Source organism: Vespa mandarinia, chromosome 6 (assembly GCF_050613455.1).
Source record: "Vespa mandarinia isolate Hongniang chromosome 6, ASM5061345v1, whole genome shotgun sequence".
Lineage (NCBI taxonomy): Eukaryota > Metazoa > Arthropoda > Insecta > Hymenoptera > Vespidae > Vespa > Vespa mandarinia.
In genome coordinates this window covers 2,245,010-2,261,688 of record NC_140815.1, presented here as the reverse complement: position 1 = coordinate 2,261,688, position 16,679 = coordinate 2,245,010, and the positions used below count along the sequence as shown (strand labels likewise).

The following is a 16,679-nucleotide window of genomic DNA, read 5'->3' as shown; positions in this document are numbered from 1 at the left end:
TATCTATGTGTGCTACTCTTTTACATACAACCCAAGTAATTCATAAATAAAAAATTAATTTTATATGAACGATGAATTTTTAATAACTTTTTAACCTATTTTAATTAAAAATTTGGCATTTCATTTTAATGAGAAATTACACTTGATGCACTCTAACAATAATAATGAGAACTACGTTTGAATGCAACGGTGGTTGAGAGAAACAGTTTTGTTGTGAAAAAGAATCGTCCAATGACGTTGAAGATAGATATATTCTGCGCATAACCTTTACGCTGCTTTATGCATACCAGTGTCTATTCTATTTCATCCTATTTTGCATTGAATTAAAATTAATCGAATATTAAATAACGTATGTATTGTTTATAACTTTGATAAGTTATGATTATATTGTTTTATGAATTCATTAATAATATTTAACACATAAATCTAAAACTAGTAAAGAAGAAACACAAATTCAATATTTCAAGGAATTTATTAACCTTTTTACAAATATATCAGTAAGTTATTAATATTTTATGATTTTATTTTGAAAACATTTGAGAACATTTTATTGTATATAGATTTGTAAAAATTCGATATTTTCCCTTTAGAAATGAAACTATCACCGAATGACGAATTACATGATACAAATGTAAATGAAAAACAAGAATACAATTCCTCTGCTTTTTCAAACAAAATGAAAGCATTGGTAGATCAATTATCTATTGCAGAAAAAGAATATAACAGACGTAGAGGAGATTCTCGTTTAGATTATATGGAAGTAAATATAGAATCGAGAGAAATTTGTAGATCACGGCCAATGGAAAATGATAGAAAAAGAAAATATGAAACGCATAAATTTCGAGGAAGACAAAGTATTTTTAAGCGACCAGAAGGACCTGCTCCACGTTCTATCTATAGAAGTATACCGGATTATCATAGAAATCCTCATAAATGGACCAAATACAGTTTGGATGATGTATCTAATGAAGATATGACAGATCATAGTAATACCCGTGTAGCATTATCATTTTTAAGAGAATTGAAAGCACGTAAAATGCAAGAGAGAAAATTGGAAAATAAAATGGATACAGATGAAACAGTTTCAAATACAAATGATATTAAAGTATCATTTAAATCAAAACAAGTTCAATCAACTTCTAAAGTGGAATTTAAAAAGCCAAAATCTAAATCAACTAAATCAGAAAATTCATCGAGTATTGTATATCCAGAAGATAAGCCAACATTTAGAAATTGCAAAGTTATTATGCCGGAATATGTAGTTGGACAGAAACAGATAAAGAAACCTAAGAAGAGTAGAATTCCACAAAATATTTGTCTTTCAACAAAAATTAAGTTAGATCATTTGGAAGAATTAGATTAAGATATGAGAATGAAATAATACTTTCTTAATAAGTCCATCATAAATTATGTATTATGTAATATGTAGGAATATGTGTTGTTTGTTATAATTATAATTATATTTGTAAAAATTTTGGAATTATTAAATTTCATTTTTAGGTATAATTTATTTCGTTGTATATATACATATATTACTTATGGAAAATAAATGGAGGATATAATAACATATAATAACACTTATATTAAATAAACTGATAAATTTGAAACGTGGTTGAATAACATATAACAAAAGTGACGTTAATTAATTTTTGTCTATGAACAAAGCTAATTCCTAAACGCAAGCGCAGAAATAGAATATCGATGGTAACATAACCAATAAAATCAGACAATCCTCATATAGAAACAAATTGAAATATACTTATGTGATATGATCGTTACGTTGGTTTGTTATTAGATATTAAGAAAGTTTTAGAAAGAATATTTCAAATAATCATAAATTATGTATATCTCAACATTTTTACATATATTTCTACTTAGTTTAACGGTAATTATAAACTAAATTTTTACATAACCTTTATCTCATAGTGAAATACCTTGATTTTTGTAAGAATTGCTGTGTATTTTATAATTTGTTTATAATAATATTTGTTAAAAAATTTTATATATTTATTTTTTTAACAGCTAGTTATTATTAACGCAGAATTTTCTGCAGATGATTGTAAAAAATTAGGTTTTAATAAGGCTAACCTGTTATGTTCAACTTGTGATAAATTCAATAAATATAATGTACCAGAAATCTAGTAAGTTTATTAAATAATGAAAAAAAATTTCATTTGTCATAATTTTTTTCTGATTTAAGTGTTTAATGCATATGTTGTTTACATGATTCAGTGACAAATGCAAGGAATGTTGCTTGAAGGATGATGATTATGATGTATCTGGCTTTAAACGATATCCAAAAGCAATTCTTAAGGTTTGCACATGTAAATTTGGTGCATATCCTCAAATACAAGGTACTCGATATTTTTTTTGTTAAAATATTTATTAATTTTTATTAAAATATTTAATTACATATATTACGACATAATAAATCGAGATAAGAAGAAACAGTAATTATAGAATATTAAATCTTTTTAGCATTTATAAAAAGTGATCGACCAAGTAAATACAAAAATTTGCAAATAAGATATGTAAGAGGTTTAGATCCAATCATTAAATTGCTGGATGCTGACAATAAAGTAGAAGATATTCTTGATATACATAAATGGGATACAGATTCAATTGACGAATTTTTAGCAACACATCTTTCTACTGATTAGAAAAAGTGAGGTATTAAATAAAATATCCTATTTTGTATCTTCTTATTGTATCAAAATTGAGTCATTTCTTAATTAAATATGTTTGCATTGTATTTGTAATTCCCTAAGATTATTACTATTCATCCTTTAAATAGAAAATCTTATTCATTCCTTTATATAAATTAAGAAATTTAATGTTAATTTTAATAATTTATTGTAGTATATAATTTATTTAAATAATTAATGTTATAGAATATACATAAAATAAGGAATGAATTATTACATATAACAAAACAATACTTGCAATATTTGTATATTTTATATCCAACATTTTTTATATACAAACATATTGAATATATTAATGCGTGTTTCCTTTCTCTAGGAGAGATAATTTATCTCTCCTAAATTATCTTCTAATAAATTAAATAAATTATCTTCTCAAATCGAAGATAAAAGCAGTAAATTGGTTGAAGTATATTTAGTTGAAGTACAGTTTGGTTGATGTTAAGGCAAGCCAAATTGCAGAGTTATAAAAGATGTGTCAAATGAATGAAAGAAATAAAAAAAAATAGAAAGCGTGATCATGCATCATATTCAAATATTATTCCTACGATATTTAGGCGTTTTACATCTAAAATTCTCATCACATAAATTTTAATCGAAACAATGCTTGCTAACACGTTGTCTTTCATTTATTTTCTATTTCTGATATGTTGATTTTGATAATGACAAAATATTTATATATGGAAAATATTCGCCGCATCTCAACAAAATTACCTTTTGTTGAGATATTTATGAGATATTGAGTATATATATTTATGTTAACACTTTGATCTTACCAACTGAACGAAGGTTTAAATAATAAAAAATTGCAGAACAATATTCGGACATGCCAAGTTTTCTATTAAGTTTATAATGCGCAATAAAAAATAAGAGCAATAAGTAAATTTTAAGAACGTTAATTTTTTGATAACAGCATAGACATTGTTTCACACGCTACAAATATAACTTTACAGATTAGCCTTATACTCGTAAACAATGTATAAGATCAATCTGTTAGTCGATATAGCATTTTGACAATAAAAAGTCAAATTGACAATAATAAGAAGTCGTCTTGAATGACTGAACCAACAATTGAGCGAAGTTATCATTGAGCGAAGTCACTAAGATGGTATGAACGGTGACATTGAATACGATCCTAAATTTCGTCGTGATGCTGGACGATCACCCCTTGACAAGATTAATAGTATCCCTCACCAGTATTATCATATGGAGCATCAGGCATACGTTCTAAGTCGTAATAGTCTTACTTTGTGAAAGTAGTATATTGCTGCTGGAGGGTAGTTTTGTGTTTATCGCGGTCGTTTCAAAACATTGAATCGTTTAAGTGCGAGAGTCTACGAATCTTCTTTAGACACACTTGATTTTTTCGGCTGAAGGGAATTTTTGATTGCCATGTTTCTTTATTTCGCAAAATTTAGTTCGTTGAGACTCCAATGGACTTGTCACCATATTGCAAATGACCTATTGTTTTGAGGCCATGCAGCGCATTTCACCCACCACTATACAGTCAAGCTTGATTTTTTGTAATACGGCCGTTGTATTGAAGTTTTTCCTAGGCAAGTCAGTTTATAATCGAGTTGAATGATGATAATGGCATCAATCGGAGTCGGCCTATGAAATTGTGGATCTGCTTATTTAATGGTAGACGGAATGGATAGTTTGCTGCGCTCCACATATTGCCAGGGTATCGTATGTTGTAATGACGGCAGCATCAAGAAATTTATCACCTCAGAGAATCTGGTTCTCAATGATTTGAGCTGTATTTGAATCAAATCGCGAACTGCTTTACTATCGCTGTGAACTCCACTCCGAAATTTCAACGCGTTTAGGTGGAAGATTTAATTTTCTCAGACACAAAGTGTGACTATGATCCGGTGTACAATAAGATTCGACAGCTGAGATTTGCGTTTCTAAGCTATACTAATAACGTGTATACCAATCTGTTATTTACAATGTGTGGCAGTTGGCAGACTCGCAATGTCAGATCATACAAAGACCACACAAGTGTAGTTTCATCATTAAGTAATGTGTTATGTGAGAGGTTGCATCATCGACAAGACCCAAGTTTACATTTATTCACGTCGTGTTTCCCATGGAGACAATTTTGGCAAAGCATCGGCTTTTCGACGATCTCGCGACTTTACTTGATAGTTGCTACTATTAACTTGGCATACCGAAATAGAGGGTGGCCTGATCCGCAAATGGCCATCCTGCAGAGAAAATGGCCCTTTATGGCCGTGGAGAAGGCTTGCTGAGATTGTGCGCGAGATTCACGTTCATTTCAGCAAAGTCGTTAGTCCGATTGCAGGTTTCGGAAAGCGGGAAAATCTCCTCACTTATTAAGCGTCGAAATGCTTTCGATAGCCGTAGCAGCCTACCTTTGCTCATTAGCCGGCTGTGAGTTTGAGTGCGTCTGTAGGAGTGAGTTTCTCCTACCATGTAAGAATTTGAAAAATTGCTCCTCGATAGAGGAGAGGCACTCTATTAGGGATCATCACATTGTATGCGTATTTTTGTCAAGATGCGAAGTTAGTAGATAAATAAGTATGTTATCGTAAGAAATTATCCTTAATGACCTGATTGATCTAGAACTTTAGATGAACTTCTAGAATAGTGTTCACGAAATGGGCTAACTCGGGTTACGATGCCCTTTGCATTTTTGGCAAGTCGCAAATCGCTTTTAAATGCTTCTCTACTATTAGGTGTGGCAGATTGTAATACTTATTCTACATTAACCAAACGAGAGCATAATTGGATACGATAATGTCTATAGATGAAGTGATTGACGAGAGTTCGTTCTGTAGGAACGACTTTAGATTGTTTAACCGATTCTAGAGTTCGATTGTCGTGAATGGCAAATTTGAATTTATTCGCGAAAGCGGGCTAATCTTCATATTGACCGCTGAAGGTAGGCAGTGAGATTTCTGGTAACTTTGTACTTCGATTACCGTTTAAATTATTAAGTTGGTGCGAATTAAATGTCAGATTCTTAAGTGAATATATTAAACTGCATATCTTTTTCCAAAAGCTGTTTATTTAATCAAAATATGCTCCATTGACTTCAATACACTTTTCCCAACGAGATTTTAATGCATAGATGCCTATCTTGAAGAAATTCTGATCTTTAGAATCAATGAACTCTGATATGGCATTTTTCAGACTGTCTTCATTTTCGTACTGTTTAGCCCGTAAAAAGAGTTCTAAATGTTTAAATAAATAAAAGTCAGTTGGCGAAAGATCCGGTGAATAAGGTGGGTGCTGCAAAATTTCATATTTTAATTCATTTAATTTCGCAATTATTTTGTACGATGTATGCGGCTGAGCGTTGTCGTGAAGAAGTATTGGGCCATGCCGATTAACAAGTAATGAGCGTATAATTTTCAATTTTTCATTTCTTCAATGTACTGGCAATACTTTTCGGCTGTAATTGTCATTCCAGTTCGAAGGAATGAGTAGTGTATTACTCCAGTCTCATTCCACCCAACTGTGATTAAAATTTTCCGTGGATGAAGTGATGGCCGTGGAGTATGAGCACAAGCCTCATTTCTATCAAGTCACCGAGCACACCTTTTCCTATTATCGTAAAGAACCCATTTTTCATCACAAATAATGATCCGATCGAAAAATGGATCTCGATTAAATCGGATTAGCAATGATGAGCATACGTTCAAGCGATCCAGCTTATTTCGCTCGGTTAGTTCGTGCGGTATCCACTTATCCACTTTTTTCCCCACGCCAATTTCAGAAAGATGTCGCAATATTGTTGTATGGTCAATTTCCATTCTGGCAGCAAGTTCCTCTGAAGAAACAGTTGGATTTATTTCCACTAATGCTTTCAGAGCATCATTTTTCATAAACGTTTCGGATCTTCCACGCGGTTCATTTTGCAGGGAAAAATCATTAGATCGAAATTTTTCAAACCAACGCTGCACTTTTCGATCGTTCACAGTATTCTCCCCAAACGCCTGGTTTATATTGCGTGAATATCGGTTGAATTCATATCGGTGCAAAATTCAAAGCAAATAACAAAAGGGAACACTTTTGAGAAAATCTTCTTTGCTGAAATGTGATTCTGCCAATAGACAATACGACTATAAACCAGGCTATGTCAAAAACAAAAACATAACAAAAACAGGGAGACAAACGTTTACATTTAAAGAAAATCCGACATTTCATACGCACCGACCTAATAGTAGATGGTAATTGCGTTGTAAATTTCGTTTCTTATTGAACGATGTTCTCCCGTTTGCGATTCTGTTTGTTTTATTATCCTTTCCGCGGATTCCTGCGTGTTTAGAAAATCATTACCAATATTATATTTTTCTTCTAAGAGCTCTTCCGCCTCTGAGTTGGTGCATAATAATGTATTTTGAATTTCAATAAAATTGGCGAAGACTGTTAACATGTCTTTCAATTTCACACTTAATTTGACTATGTCTCCATCATTACGATAAGTTTCAATCCCATTCTTGAATTACGTTATTTAATCTTCGAAAAACCGCCGTTTGTTTTTGAGGTCACTTAAACTTCATGCGGCAAAGTCTTCCGCATTGTGTAATAAAATAAAAAAGCTACAAGAAGCTCAAAAATAAACAACCTTTCTTAAGAGGTGTAGTGCTAGCAGTATGATGAGTACGAAGGCTGCAGGTCTATTCTGCTGCGACTTCGTTTATCGTCTCGCATTTCATTGTAAAAGATGGGCGACTTCGTGAGGTGTCTGCTTTTCCTACGTGGTAATTTACTTTCTCTTTAGACTGTTCACAAGATCAATGTCGCCAGGATTCGGCTCGAAGGTTCAAAATTATGTTGCGAAATAAGGTGGCAACTAGGAGAGCGTTTCTCGATACGCGTCTCTAACCGAATCAGCGATGTTAATTCATTTGCACGAACAATTTCCCCTTCTCATCATTGTCAGAGCTGTAGACCTACTGGTCGCATGAATAAGGGTGGCAGCATTAGACTAGGGTACCGTTAACAAAATATCGCTCACCACGTTCCCATAAATTAATAGGAGAACGCGCGTTCTTTTAAAGAATCCCGTGAAATTTGCGAGGTAGATACGCGATAATAAATATTGCGCTATAATTGAAGCTATCACAGTGTATCTGTTGAATTAAGTAATACATAAATGTTCTGTGTAATGAAGTGTAGTTAGTTGTGCTGTCTATTTTTAAAGAAGTGTTAACAATATTTAATAAGATTCGAAAGTCTAGATATCGTCAGTCTGAAAGATGTAATTTGACTAACATTTTGCGTTTTTAGAATTATCCGCGAAGGCTATAGTAAAATTAAGAAAGTGAATAAAAAGGGTGGAGTTGTAATATGATCTAAGTATAGACAGGGAAGGTATAGATCCTCATAAGTCGGTGGTGAGTCAGGATAGTTCATTGGAATGTTTCAACATTCCATGTGTGTCTTTTTGTTCTAGTTATCGTGTAAACTAGAGAGTGTCAATGGATATTCCAAGGTTAGGCGGCAGACATCCTTGGCTCGTCACGCCTAAAAGTCTACTTTCACTGTTTATTTATTGCCCGACAAGACATATTATCGAAAACTAGAAATTCGACTAAAAGTGCCTAAGGTCGGACATATGTGGCTACGAGTTTTTTATCTATACGTTTTTATAGCGAGTATGTAACGAGTTACAAAGGGATGATATTTCTTATAATGATAAATGACCTTTCGGAGAAAGTACTGGGAACAATTGAGGGAAGCACGTAAGTGTCAACACAATGAATAACTATAAAATGGAAAGGAATAGATCGACAATACTTTCATTGATCGATCGTAATGTGATATTTCTTTAATACTGATGAACCATTGACGCAGATATAGAATGCGTTTTTAAAACAGGTTTGTCACTGGGTAGTTGCAGACTAAATAATTTTTGAATAATAAAATTTTATTCGTCGAATATTTCAGCTCTTCGGAAAAAGTAAGCTTATATAGACAAAATAAAAATAATAAGAGAAGAAAATGTGATTATGCTAATATTATATTATAATAACTTTGTCGTTTATATCTATAGTTCATACATTTTAACTTTTTATCGAAACAACGTACACTATCTCATTAGTAAAGATGACGTATTGTTTTTTTATGGATATAAATTTAACGCGAAGTCGTTTCGACGAGCGCAAAGTAATTAAATAAAAGTAAGTAAATAAAAGCTCCTATCATTTTAATGTCGTTCAATTCCTGCGGATACAGGTTCCAAATAGAATTTGTCCAATATTTTTGAGTTGCACCAAGAGTTTGAGTTCAAGCATTGCAAATTTCTAACCTACAAAAAGAAAAATAATACATTTCTATTCATTTAATTTCGATTTCTAGATTCAACGTTTTATCGATGCAGTTTCTTGGTCCTGCACGGAATGGAATGTAGGAATAAGGATTACGTCCTTTTGCATTTTCCGGTAAAAATCTATCTGCATCGAAAACATCAGGATTTTTTCAAATATTCGGATTTCTGTGTAAATTATAAATGTTACGTTACAGATTGAGCCGGCTGGGATTAAATAATTCTCTAGAAATCAATATAATTGCTTATTCGATTTTAATGATAAAACGTAAAATTGTGTCAAATGTAAATATAAAACATCCTCAATTGCAGATCTTGAGATATATAAGGAGATATAGAATGTACGCTTGGATATAAACGAAGTGTCTTTAAGACATATTTGTAAATACAAAAATTCTTGAAGCATCGGAATAATCGGTTTACAATCATTTTGTTGTATAACCGTGTTCACTTCGTTTCTTATACATTCCTATAAATCAATAGATAATTTATTATTTACTGTATGTATTAACGATGTAAAACTCGTTTCTTTTGATCGAAATTCGTTAAATCCTTGGAATGAAAAGATCACCTGAGCATTGTGCTTTGCAAAAGATAGTAGACCAAAGCACATCGCCATTGACGTAGTATCGTGACCCTATGTAGATATTTGTCCTAAATTATTGTTATTTTTTGTTAATAATCATAAGGAATTAATATTACAACCTACCGTAAACATAAAAGTTTCGAATTCTTCTCGAATTCCTTCTTCATCTAGTTGATTATCATTCAGAGAAGCGGCTATGAGTAGGTCTAGCAGAGCCAGTCTTTTCTTGAATATTGGATCTGTTATGAAATTATTCGATTAATATTAATACCGAGAATATGACTCATTATTATTAAACTGTACGATTACTTTTATTATTTTCTTCGTGAAAAATCTGATTCTCATCCATTTTTCAACATTTTGTAAATATTTCACATTAGTTTCTATGTGAAATAGTTTCCTTTCTGCTATTATTTAAAATAAGAGTAATTTTTAAGAAATCGATATAATTTCGCAATATTCGGACTGATTTTATTTTCTCATTTAAAGGAAAAACTTTCTTTTTTCGAAAAACCGTGAAGCCTTTTAACAATTCCTTTTATGATTACCACATTACGATAATGCAAATATAGTATGGGTATGAAACCAATATGTCTTACTAGTCTAATAAACGATGCATATTTTTGTAGATTTAATTCTATTTAATTGACAATTGAATTTATTTCTAATAAAAGTACAAATACTTACCTATTAATTACCGTTCTGTCAAAATCATGAATGGCGTGGCGATATTTAGATTCTAGCTCGACCATCTCCTTTAAAGAGGTTTCCATAGCCGTTTCTACCAATGAGTTTGATTATACTAGTTTTCTTCGATAAAGCTCAATGTGTAAAGAGTTTATATAACTAACTGCATATCGCGTATAAAGTATGTTCGGATACAAGTTCCTCAAAATCTTTTATAATCGGACTTCCATTTCATTCCTTTTTTAATTATGTTAGGAGATACTGTGTCTCCTCGTTAAAAGTGGCGACAAAATGTTTAATAATATTAAAGTGGAAGGTTGATGTCATAATTTTTCGTCTCTGCTTCTACTTTCCACCTGTTAAGTAAAACACTTCACGTTAAATATTATCAAATATATTAAATTTATATTTGTTAAAGTTAATACCTGCACTACTTATTAATCCAGTGGAAAGACAATGTTGTAAGAATTTGTAAATTATAATTTTTTCTAGATGTTGCGTACTCTTCAAAAGTATCTACGATCGAAATGTATATATTCTGATTTTCGTTAGATGATGTTGCCAGATAATTTTTAAATTGCAAAAGAAGGAAAGAAATGAAAATCTGCTGTGTTATTGTCTTAAAATTATTTACCTCGACATCTTCCGAATGTAATACAGTTATTAATGAAAGAAAAAGTACCACACTCTGTGGATTGGATAACACTCGATATTTGTTTTCCAATATTTTTCAAGAATTTGGTCTAAAATATTAATAAAATCGTTATGTTTATATTATGGTTATGTTAAGTGACAACTACATCGAGTTGGAAAAGTTGTAAGTTAAAAGATAATTCGTTTGGACGAATTTTACTTCCGATTGAGCTTACCAATGTCAAGTTAAAATTTATATAAATTTCCTGTTATCAGATATGCTTTTAGTCCAGGAATTCGATTGGATATTCTTCTCACTCTTCTATATCTTACAAAGCAGTGCAATACAAGTAAAAGAAAAATTAATTGAATAAACATTTTCAAAGATACGATCGTATTTATATATAAATGTACAATATGAATATAATTTTCTTGATGATTGTATGTAGAAAGAAATTAGATGATAGAGAAATTATCTAATATTTACTTCGTCCGATACTTGCGATACATCATTTTATATTTATCAAAGAGTATTTGCCATACTGAGTAATTATATATTTGAAATGTGCAAATATAAAATGAGTACAAGCAGAAACGAATTTACGCGACCTTACGCATAAGATATTGAGCCCCCAAGTGACAATATAATCTTTATTTAATAACCAATAAATAATGTATAACCTTTTTTTCGAAATTGTATTGTTTATTTAATTATTGCATGAATGGTTGAGATTCGAGAGTGCAGATATTGTTCAAGATTGATTTATTTTAAATAAGTTTCAAAAATTTTGTAATGTCTTTTGAGAGATAAATCTATCAGTATTTGTAGTTAGAAAAGACGTATTAAAATATTATCACTTATATATGAATTAATGCGAAATATTTTATCGTAATTAATGTAGAATATATCTATATAATTATAGTTTTTGTCCGAACGTGCAATTTTAGGAAGCAAAAGTTTTATACGTTTTCTCCTCAATTAAATTTAATTTCACTTGCGTATGTCAATGATCAATATAGATTTTAAGATGCATGAATTCTATGTTCTCCTTATCATTTTCAGATGTACGAATGGTTAACGAATACAGCAGCTATGTCAATTATTACTTGTGACAAAGTGTATCTATAAATTGGAATAAATGATTGTGCAGCACTCGCATGTTCTGATGTTCTCGGTAATAGTCTTTTTAAGACACTGGGAAATAGATTGCAATTGCTTCTAGATTGTAATAATTTTATACAAACGTTAAGTAGCAAATACGTGGTTTTCATACCACTATGTTACGTAATCTTTATCTAACATCTGTTTATGCACATTCATTCGGCTTAGAGGGAAAGACAAATGACGTATACGAATAAGTTTATGAAGTTTGTATAACCCCATCTTCATAAAATGGTATGTCCAAAGGTTATTTGTAAATGTGATTATCTTTCAAATGTAAATATTTTTTATAGCAATGGTAGACATCATGCGTTAAAGGATTATTAGAAATATGATTTATTGATAATTTTATAGTAGGATGAAACGCAGAATGGAAGTAATTGTATATTTATATTATATACCTATATTTATAAAAATTATATATATGAAATATATTTTGTATATAAATATATATGTGTAAAGAAAGTATACTTTCTTCAGGTAGATTGGCCGCGCGTCTCATGTTTCGGCCTTCCATTGTTTTTGTTATCTACAAATTCTTTTGTTACCTACAAATCGAGCCGTTAAGATTTGGGAGAGAAACGAGCAGTTAGAAATAGAACGTAGAAGAGAGAAGTAACAGGGGAGTGTGGTATAAAAATTAAACAGTGTGAATAATAAACGTAAATTGTCGTTTCTTTGTTCACAGAGAAACATATTTTCGTTTATCACCTCCCATAATCAATAAAAGATATTATATATGTATATATAGAATTGAAACTAAATATTCTTTGCCATTTTTTTCGGTCAGATAAATTTTTTGTACACCTTTAGTTTCATTCTTTCTTTCCTTACTTATTGGATTCGTTAGCACAGACAACGGTATCAGTTAAAATCTTTCATCTAAGTGACATATTCAGTTATTTTTTTAAATTAAAAATATACTTTCTAACAAGCCATGACATATATTATTAGCCTAATATTCATATATTAGCCTAATATTTATAGAAATTGTGCAAGTTCAACCAATCTATCGATACAGCAATTTGATGAATAAAAGTTTTGAACGCAAAGAATATTTTTTGTTATGTAAGGTAAAGATATAAAAGATCTGAAGATTATTAATGTAAGTCAATAATGGAAAAACGGATTATGTTGTATTAGCAATTTATTTCATCTTGAAAAAATCGAATATTCGATATGAATCATTTTATAGGTATAAATTTGACACGAAGTGGTTGCGATGAACGCAACATAATATCTCCTATCATTTTAATGTCGTCCAGTTCATCCACAGGTTCCAAATAGAAGTTGTGCAATATGTAAGCTACCATGAGTTTGAGTTCAAGCATTGCGAATTTCTGCCCTACAAAAAGAAGAATAATACATTTATTTTGATCTAATTTCGATTACTACATGCAAGCTTTACCGATGCAGTTTCTTGGTCCTGCACTGAATGGAATGAAGGAATAAGGATTACGTCCTTTTGTATTTTCTGGTAAAAATCTATCCGCATCGAAAACATCAGGATTTGTCCAAATATTTGGATTTCTGTGTAAGTTATAGATGTTTACGTTACAGATTGAACCGGCAGGTATTATATAATTCTCTAAAAATTAATATGATTATTTATTCGAATATGATTTGATAATTGTTTATATTAATATGATGTTAATAATAAACCATTAAATTGTGTGAAAAATTAATTTATCACATACTCAACTGCAGATCTTGAGATATATAACGAGCCATAAAATGAACACTTGGATATAGACGAAGAGATTCTTTGAGACATCTTTCCAAATACGAAAATTCTCTAACCATTTGAATAGTTAGTTTACAATCACTTTGTTGCATAACCGTTTTCACTTCATTTCTTATACGTTCCTATAAATTAATAGATAATTTATTATTTCCTACAGATGTCTAATTCGACTCTTTCGATCGAAGTTTGTTAAATACTTGGAAAGAAAATATCACCTGAACATCGTTGTGTTTTGCAAAAAGAAGGAGAGCAAAACATAACGACATTGCCGTAGTATCGTGTCCCTATGGAGATATTTGTTTTAAATTATTTCTATTTTTCGTTAATAATTGTACGGAGTTAATATTACAACCTACCGCAAACATAAAAGTGTCGACTTCTTCTTGTATTCCTTTTTCATCAAATTGATTATCATTCAGAGAAGCGGCTATGAGTAGATCTAGCAGAGCCAGTCTTTTCTTGAATATTGGATCTGTTATGAAATTATTCGATTAATATTAATACCGAGAATATGACTCATTATTATTAAACTGTTCGATTACTTTTATTATTTTCGTCGGTTTCTTCGGAAAAAATTTGATTTTCATCCATTTCTTCAACATTTTGTAAATATTTCCCCTTAGTTTGTTCGTGAAATAGTATCCTTTCTGCTATTATCTAAAATAAGAGTAATATTTTAATAAATCGATACAATTTCGCAATATTCAGATTAATTGTGTTAGCTCATTTAAATGAAAAACTTACCTTTTTTGAAAAACCATGAAGCGTTTTCAACAATTCCTTTTGTTGCCTACCATATTGCGATAATGCAAATATTGTATCGGAATGGTACCATGGTCTTGCTATTCTAATGAATAATACATATTTTTGTAGATTCAATTCCATTTAATTGGCAACTGAATTTATTTCTAATAAAAAATTAATACTTACCTATAGACCGCTATTTTGCCGAGATCATGAACGGCATGGCGATATTTAGCTTCAAATTCGCCCGTTCCTCTTAAAGGGATTCCCATAGCTGTTTCTACAAATTAACTTTTGTAAATTATTTTTCTATTATAAAGATCAGTGAGTAATGATATTTGATTTAACTAACGGCATATCGCGTTTAAAGTATGTACAGGTAAAAATTCCTGTAAATCTTTAATTATGGGTCCTCCTTTTCCTTCCTCTTTCAGTAATGTTACGAGATATTGTGCCTCCTCGTTAAAAGTGATGACAAAATGTTTAAGGATATTAAAGTGAAATGTTGGTGCTAAAATTTTTCGTCGATGTTCCCACTTTTCACCTGTTTTGTGAAACATTTGATTTAAAATATTATCAAATATATTAAATTTATATTTGTTAAAATTAGTACCTGCACTAGTTATTAATCCGGTGGAAAGCCAAGGTTGTAAAAATTTGTAAGGAATATTTTTTTCTAGATTTGTGCTCTTCAAAAGTATCTACGATTGAAATATATATATTCTGATTTTCATAAGATGATGTTCACAAATAATGTTTAAATTTCAGTAGAAGGAGAGAAATAAAAAATCACTCTATTGTTGTCTTATAATTATTTACCTCGACATCTTCCGGATGAATTATAGTTATTAATGAAAAGAATAATGACCACATTCTGTTAATTGGAGAAAATTCCTTATTAATTTTCCAATGTTTTTCTAGTACTTGTTCTGAAATATTGACCAAATATTTATATTGAATAACAACTCCATCGAGGAATAGGAACTTAACAGATAAAATTTTTTAAATAAAATTATTTCCGACAAAATTTACCATTGTCAACTTGAAAATGATATAAATTTCCTATTATGGGAAATGCTTTAGGTCCAGCAATTCGACTAGAAATATTTCCTAATCTGCCATATCTTGTAAAGTAATGCAATAAAAATAGTATTGTAAGGAACCCTGATATGATAAGGAAGAACATCTTATCAATTCTGTGGAATAGAAAAAAATTCTTAAATAAATATCTTCAATTATATTATACGTATAATGATATTATAATATTATTATAATATTATAATATTATTATAATATTATAATATTATAATATTATTATAGTAATTATTAAATATGCAAAGAAGTTAGATGTCAGACAAATACTGTAATATTCGCTTCTTGTGGTTCATAGAATACGTAGTTTATATTTACCGACAAAAGTTATTAACGTTTATAGAATTTTCATATTTGCTATAGATTTAATTTACGAGTACAAAAATGCACGAAAGCAGTGATGGACTTACGCATAAGTGGTAATAAGATTGACGTGCTTCGTCTGATTAAGAAATGAATCTCTTACATGACAAAATTATATTTAATTTCAAATGTAATGACCGATGTATAATTTTTATTTCCATATTTGCGATTCTAAATGAATTTTATTAGTATATTTCTTATTTTCACGAACAGTTGAAGCAAGAGAATAAATATTGCATAAATTTCTAATTTTTCAATCACCTTAAATATTCAATTTTTTAATGTATACAAAATTAAAAATCATCGTACAACGCAAACCAAAAATGTTGACGTGTAAAATATAGAATATATTTGTGTAGTTTAGTTTTAGTAGTTAGTAGTTTAATCTAATCGTACAGTTTTCTGAATAAAAAACTTTAAATTAACCAATTATTTAATTAAAATTTAATTTGACTTGAGTAATGATCAATGATTAGTACCTTTTACGTATCCGTTTTAGCTCTATGAATGATTAACGAACACAAGAGCATTATTAAGGATTACTTGCGATAATGTTTAACTATATAATGGGAAAAATAATTAAACAACACTTACTTTCTTCGTAGGTCCTAATATCTTTAGTAACAGAGTTTTCAAGACACTGAATATATAAGTGATTCGATCGG

The 16,679-nt window shown here is 30.2% G+C and overlaps 3 protein-coding genes and 1 pseudogene across 5 annotated transcripts; 2 read left to right on the top strand and 2 right to left on the bottom strand.

Moving 5' to 3' along the window:
* Positions 1-219: 219 nt before the first annotated feature.
* On the top strand, positions 220-1,562 carry LOC118440802 (uncharacterized). 2 transcript variants are annotated; one of them, XM_085657768.1, is made up of 3 exons: positions 220-349; positions 437-497; positions 591-1,562. In XM_085657768.1, exon 3 carries the CDS (start codon positions 593-595, stop codon positions 1,361-1,363), a length of 771 nt encoding a protein of 256 aa, XP_085513894.1. In that variant the 5' UTR covers positions 220-349; positions 437-497; positions 591-592; the 3' UTR covers positions 1,364-1,562. The 2 variants fall into 2 exon arrangements, with proteins under 2 accessions (XP_085513894.1, XP_035720276.2); XM_035864383.2 differs by having other exon boundaries at positions 224-497.
* Positions 1,563-1,703: 141 nt separating this feature from the next.
* LOC118440803 (selenoprotein F) lies at positions 1,704-2,792 on the top strand. The gene is made up of 4 exons (XM_035864384.2): positions 1,704-1,885; positions 2,023-2,141; positions 2,233-2,354; positions 2,479-2,792. Exons 1-4 carry the CDS (start codon positions 1,841-1,843, stop codon positions 2,658-2,660), a joined length of 468 nt encoding a protein of 155 aa, XP_035720277.1. The 5' UTR covers positions 1,704-1,840; the 3' UTR covers positions 2,661-2,792.
* A 6,091-nt stretch (positions 2,793-8,883) lies between these two features.
* Positions 8,884-11,287, bottom strand: LOC118440741 (cytochrome P450 4C1-like; annotated as a pseudogene).
* Positions 11,288-13,255: 1,968 nt separating this feature from the next.
* Positions 13,256-15,745, bottom strand: LOC118440739 (cytochrome P450 4C1-like). Of its 2 annotated transcripts, none has more exons than XM_085657589.1 (12): positions 15,592-15,745; positions 15,379-15,488; positions 15,173-15,260; positions 14,912-15,103; positions 14,746-14,839; positions 14,560-14,677; positions 14,358-14,472; positions 14,172-14,287; positions 14,031-14,099; positions 13,769-13,937; positions 13,480-13,659; positions 13,256-13,416 (listed from the first exon to the last, which is right to left on the bottom strand). In XM_085657589.1, exons 1-12 carry the CDS (start codon positions 15,743-15,745, stop codon positions 13,256-13,258), a joined length of 1,566 nt encoding a protein of 521 aa, XP_085513715.1. The 2 variants fall into 2 exon arrangements, with proteins under 2 accessions (XP_085513715.1, XP_035720091.2); XM_035864198.2 differs by having other exon boundaries at positions 14,560-14,662.
* Positions 15,746-16,679: the final 934 nt, after the last annotated feature.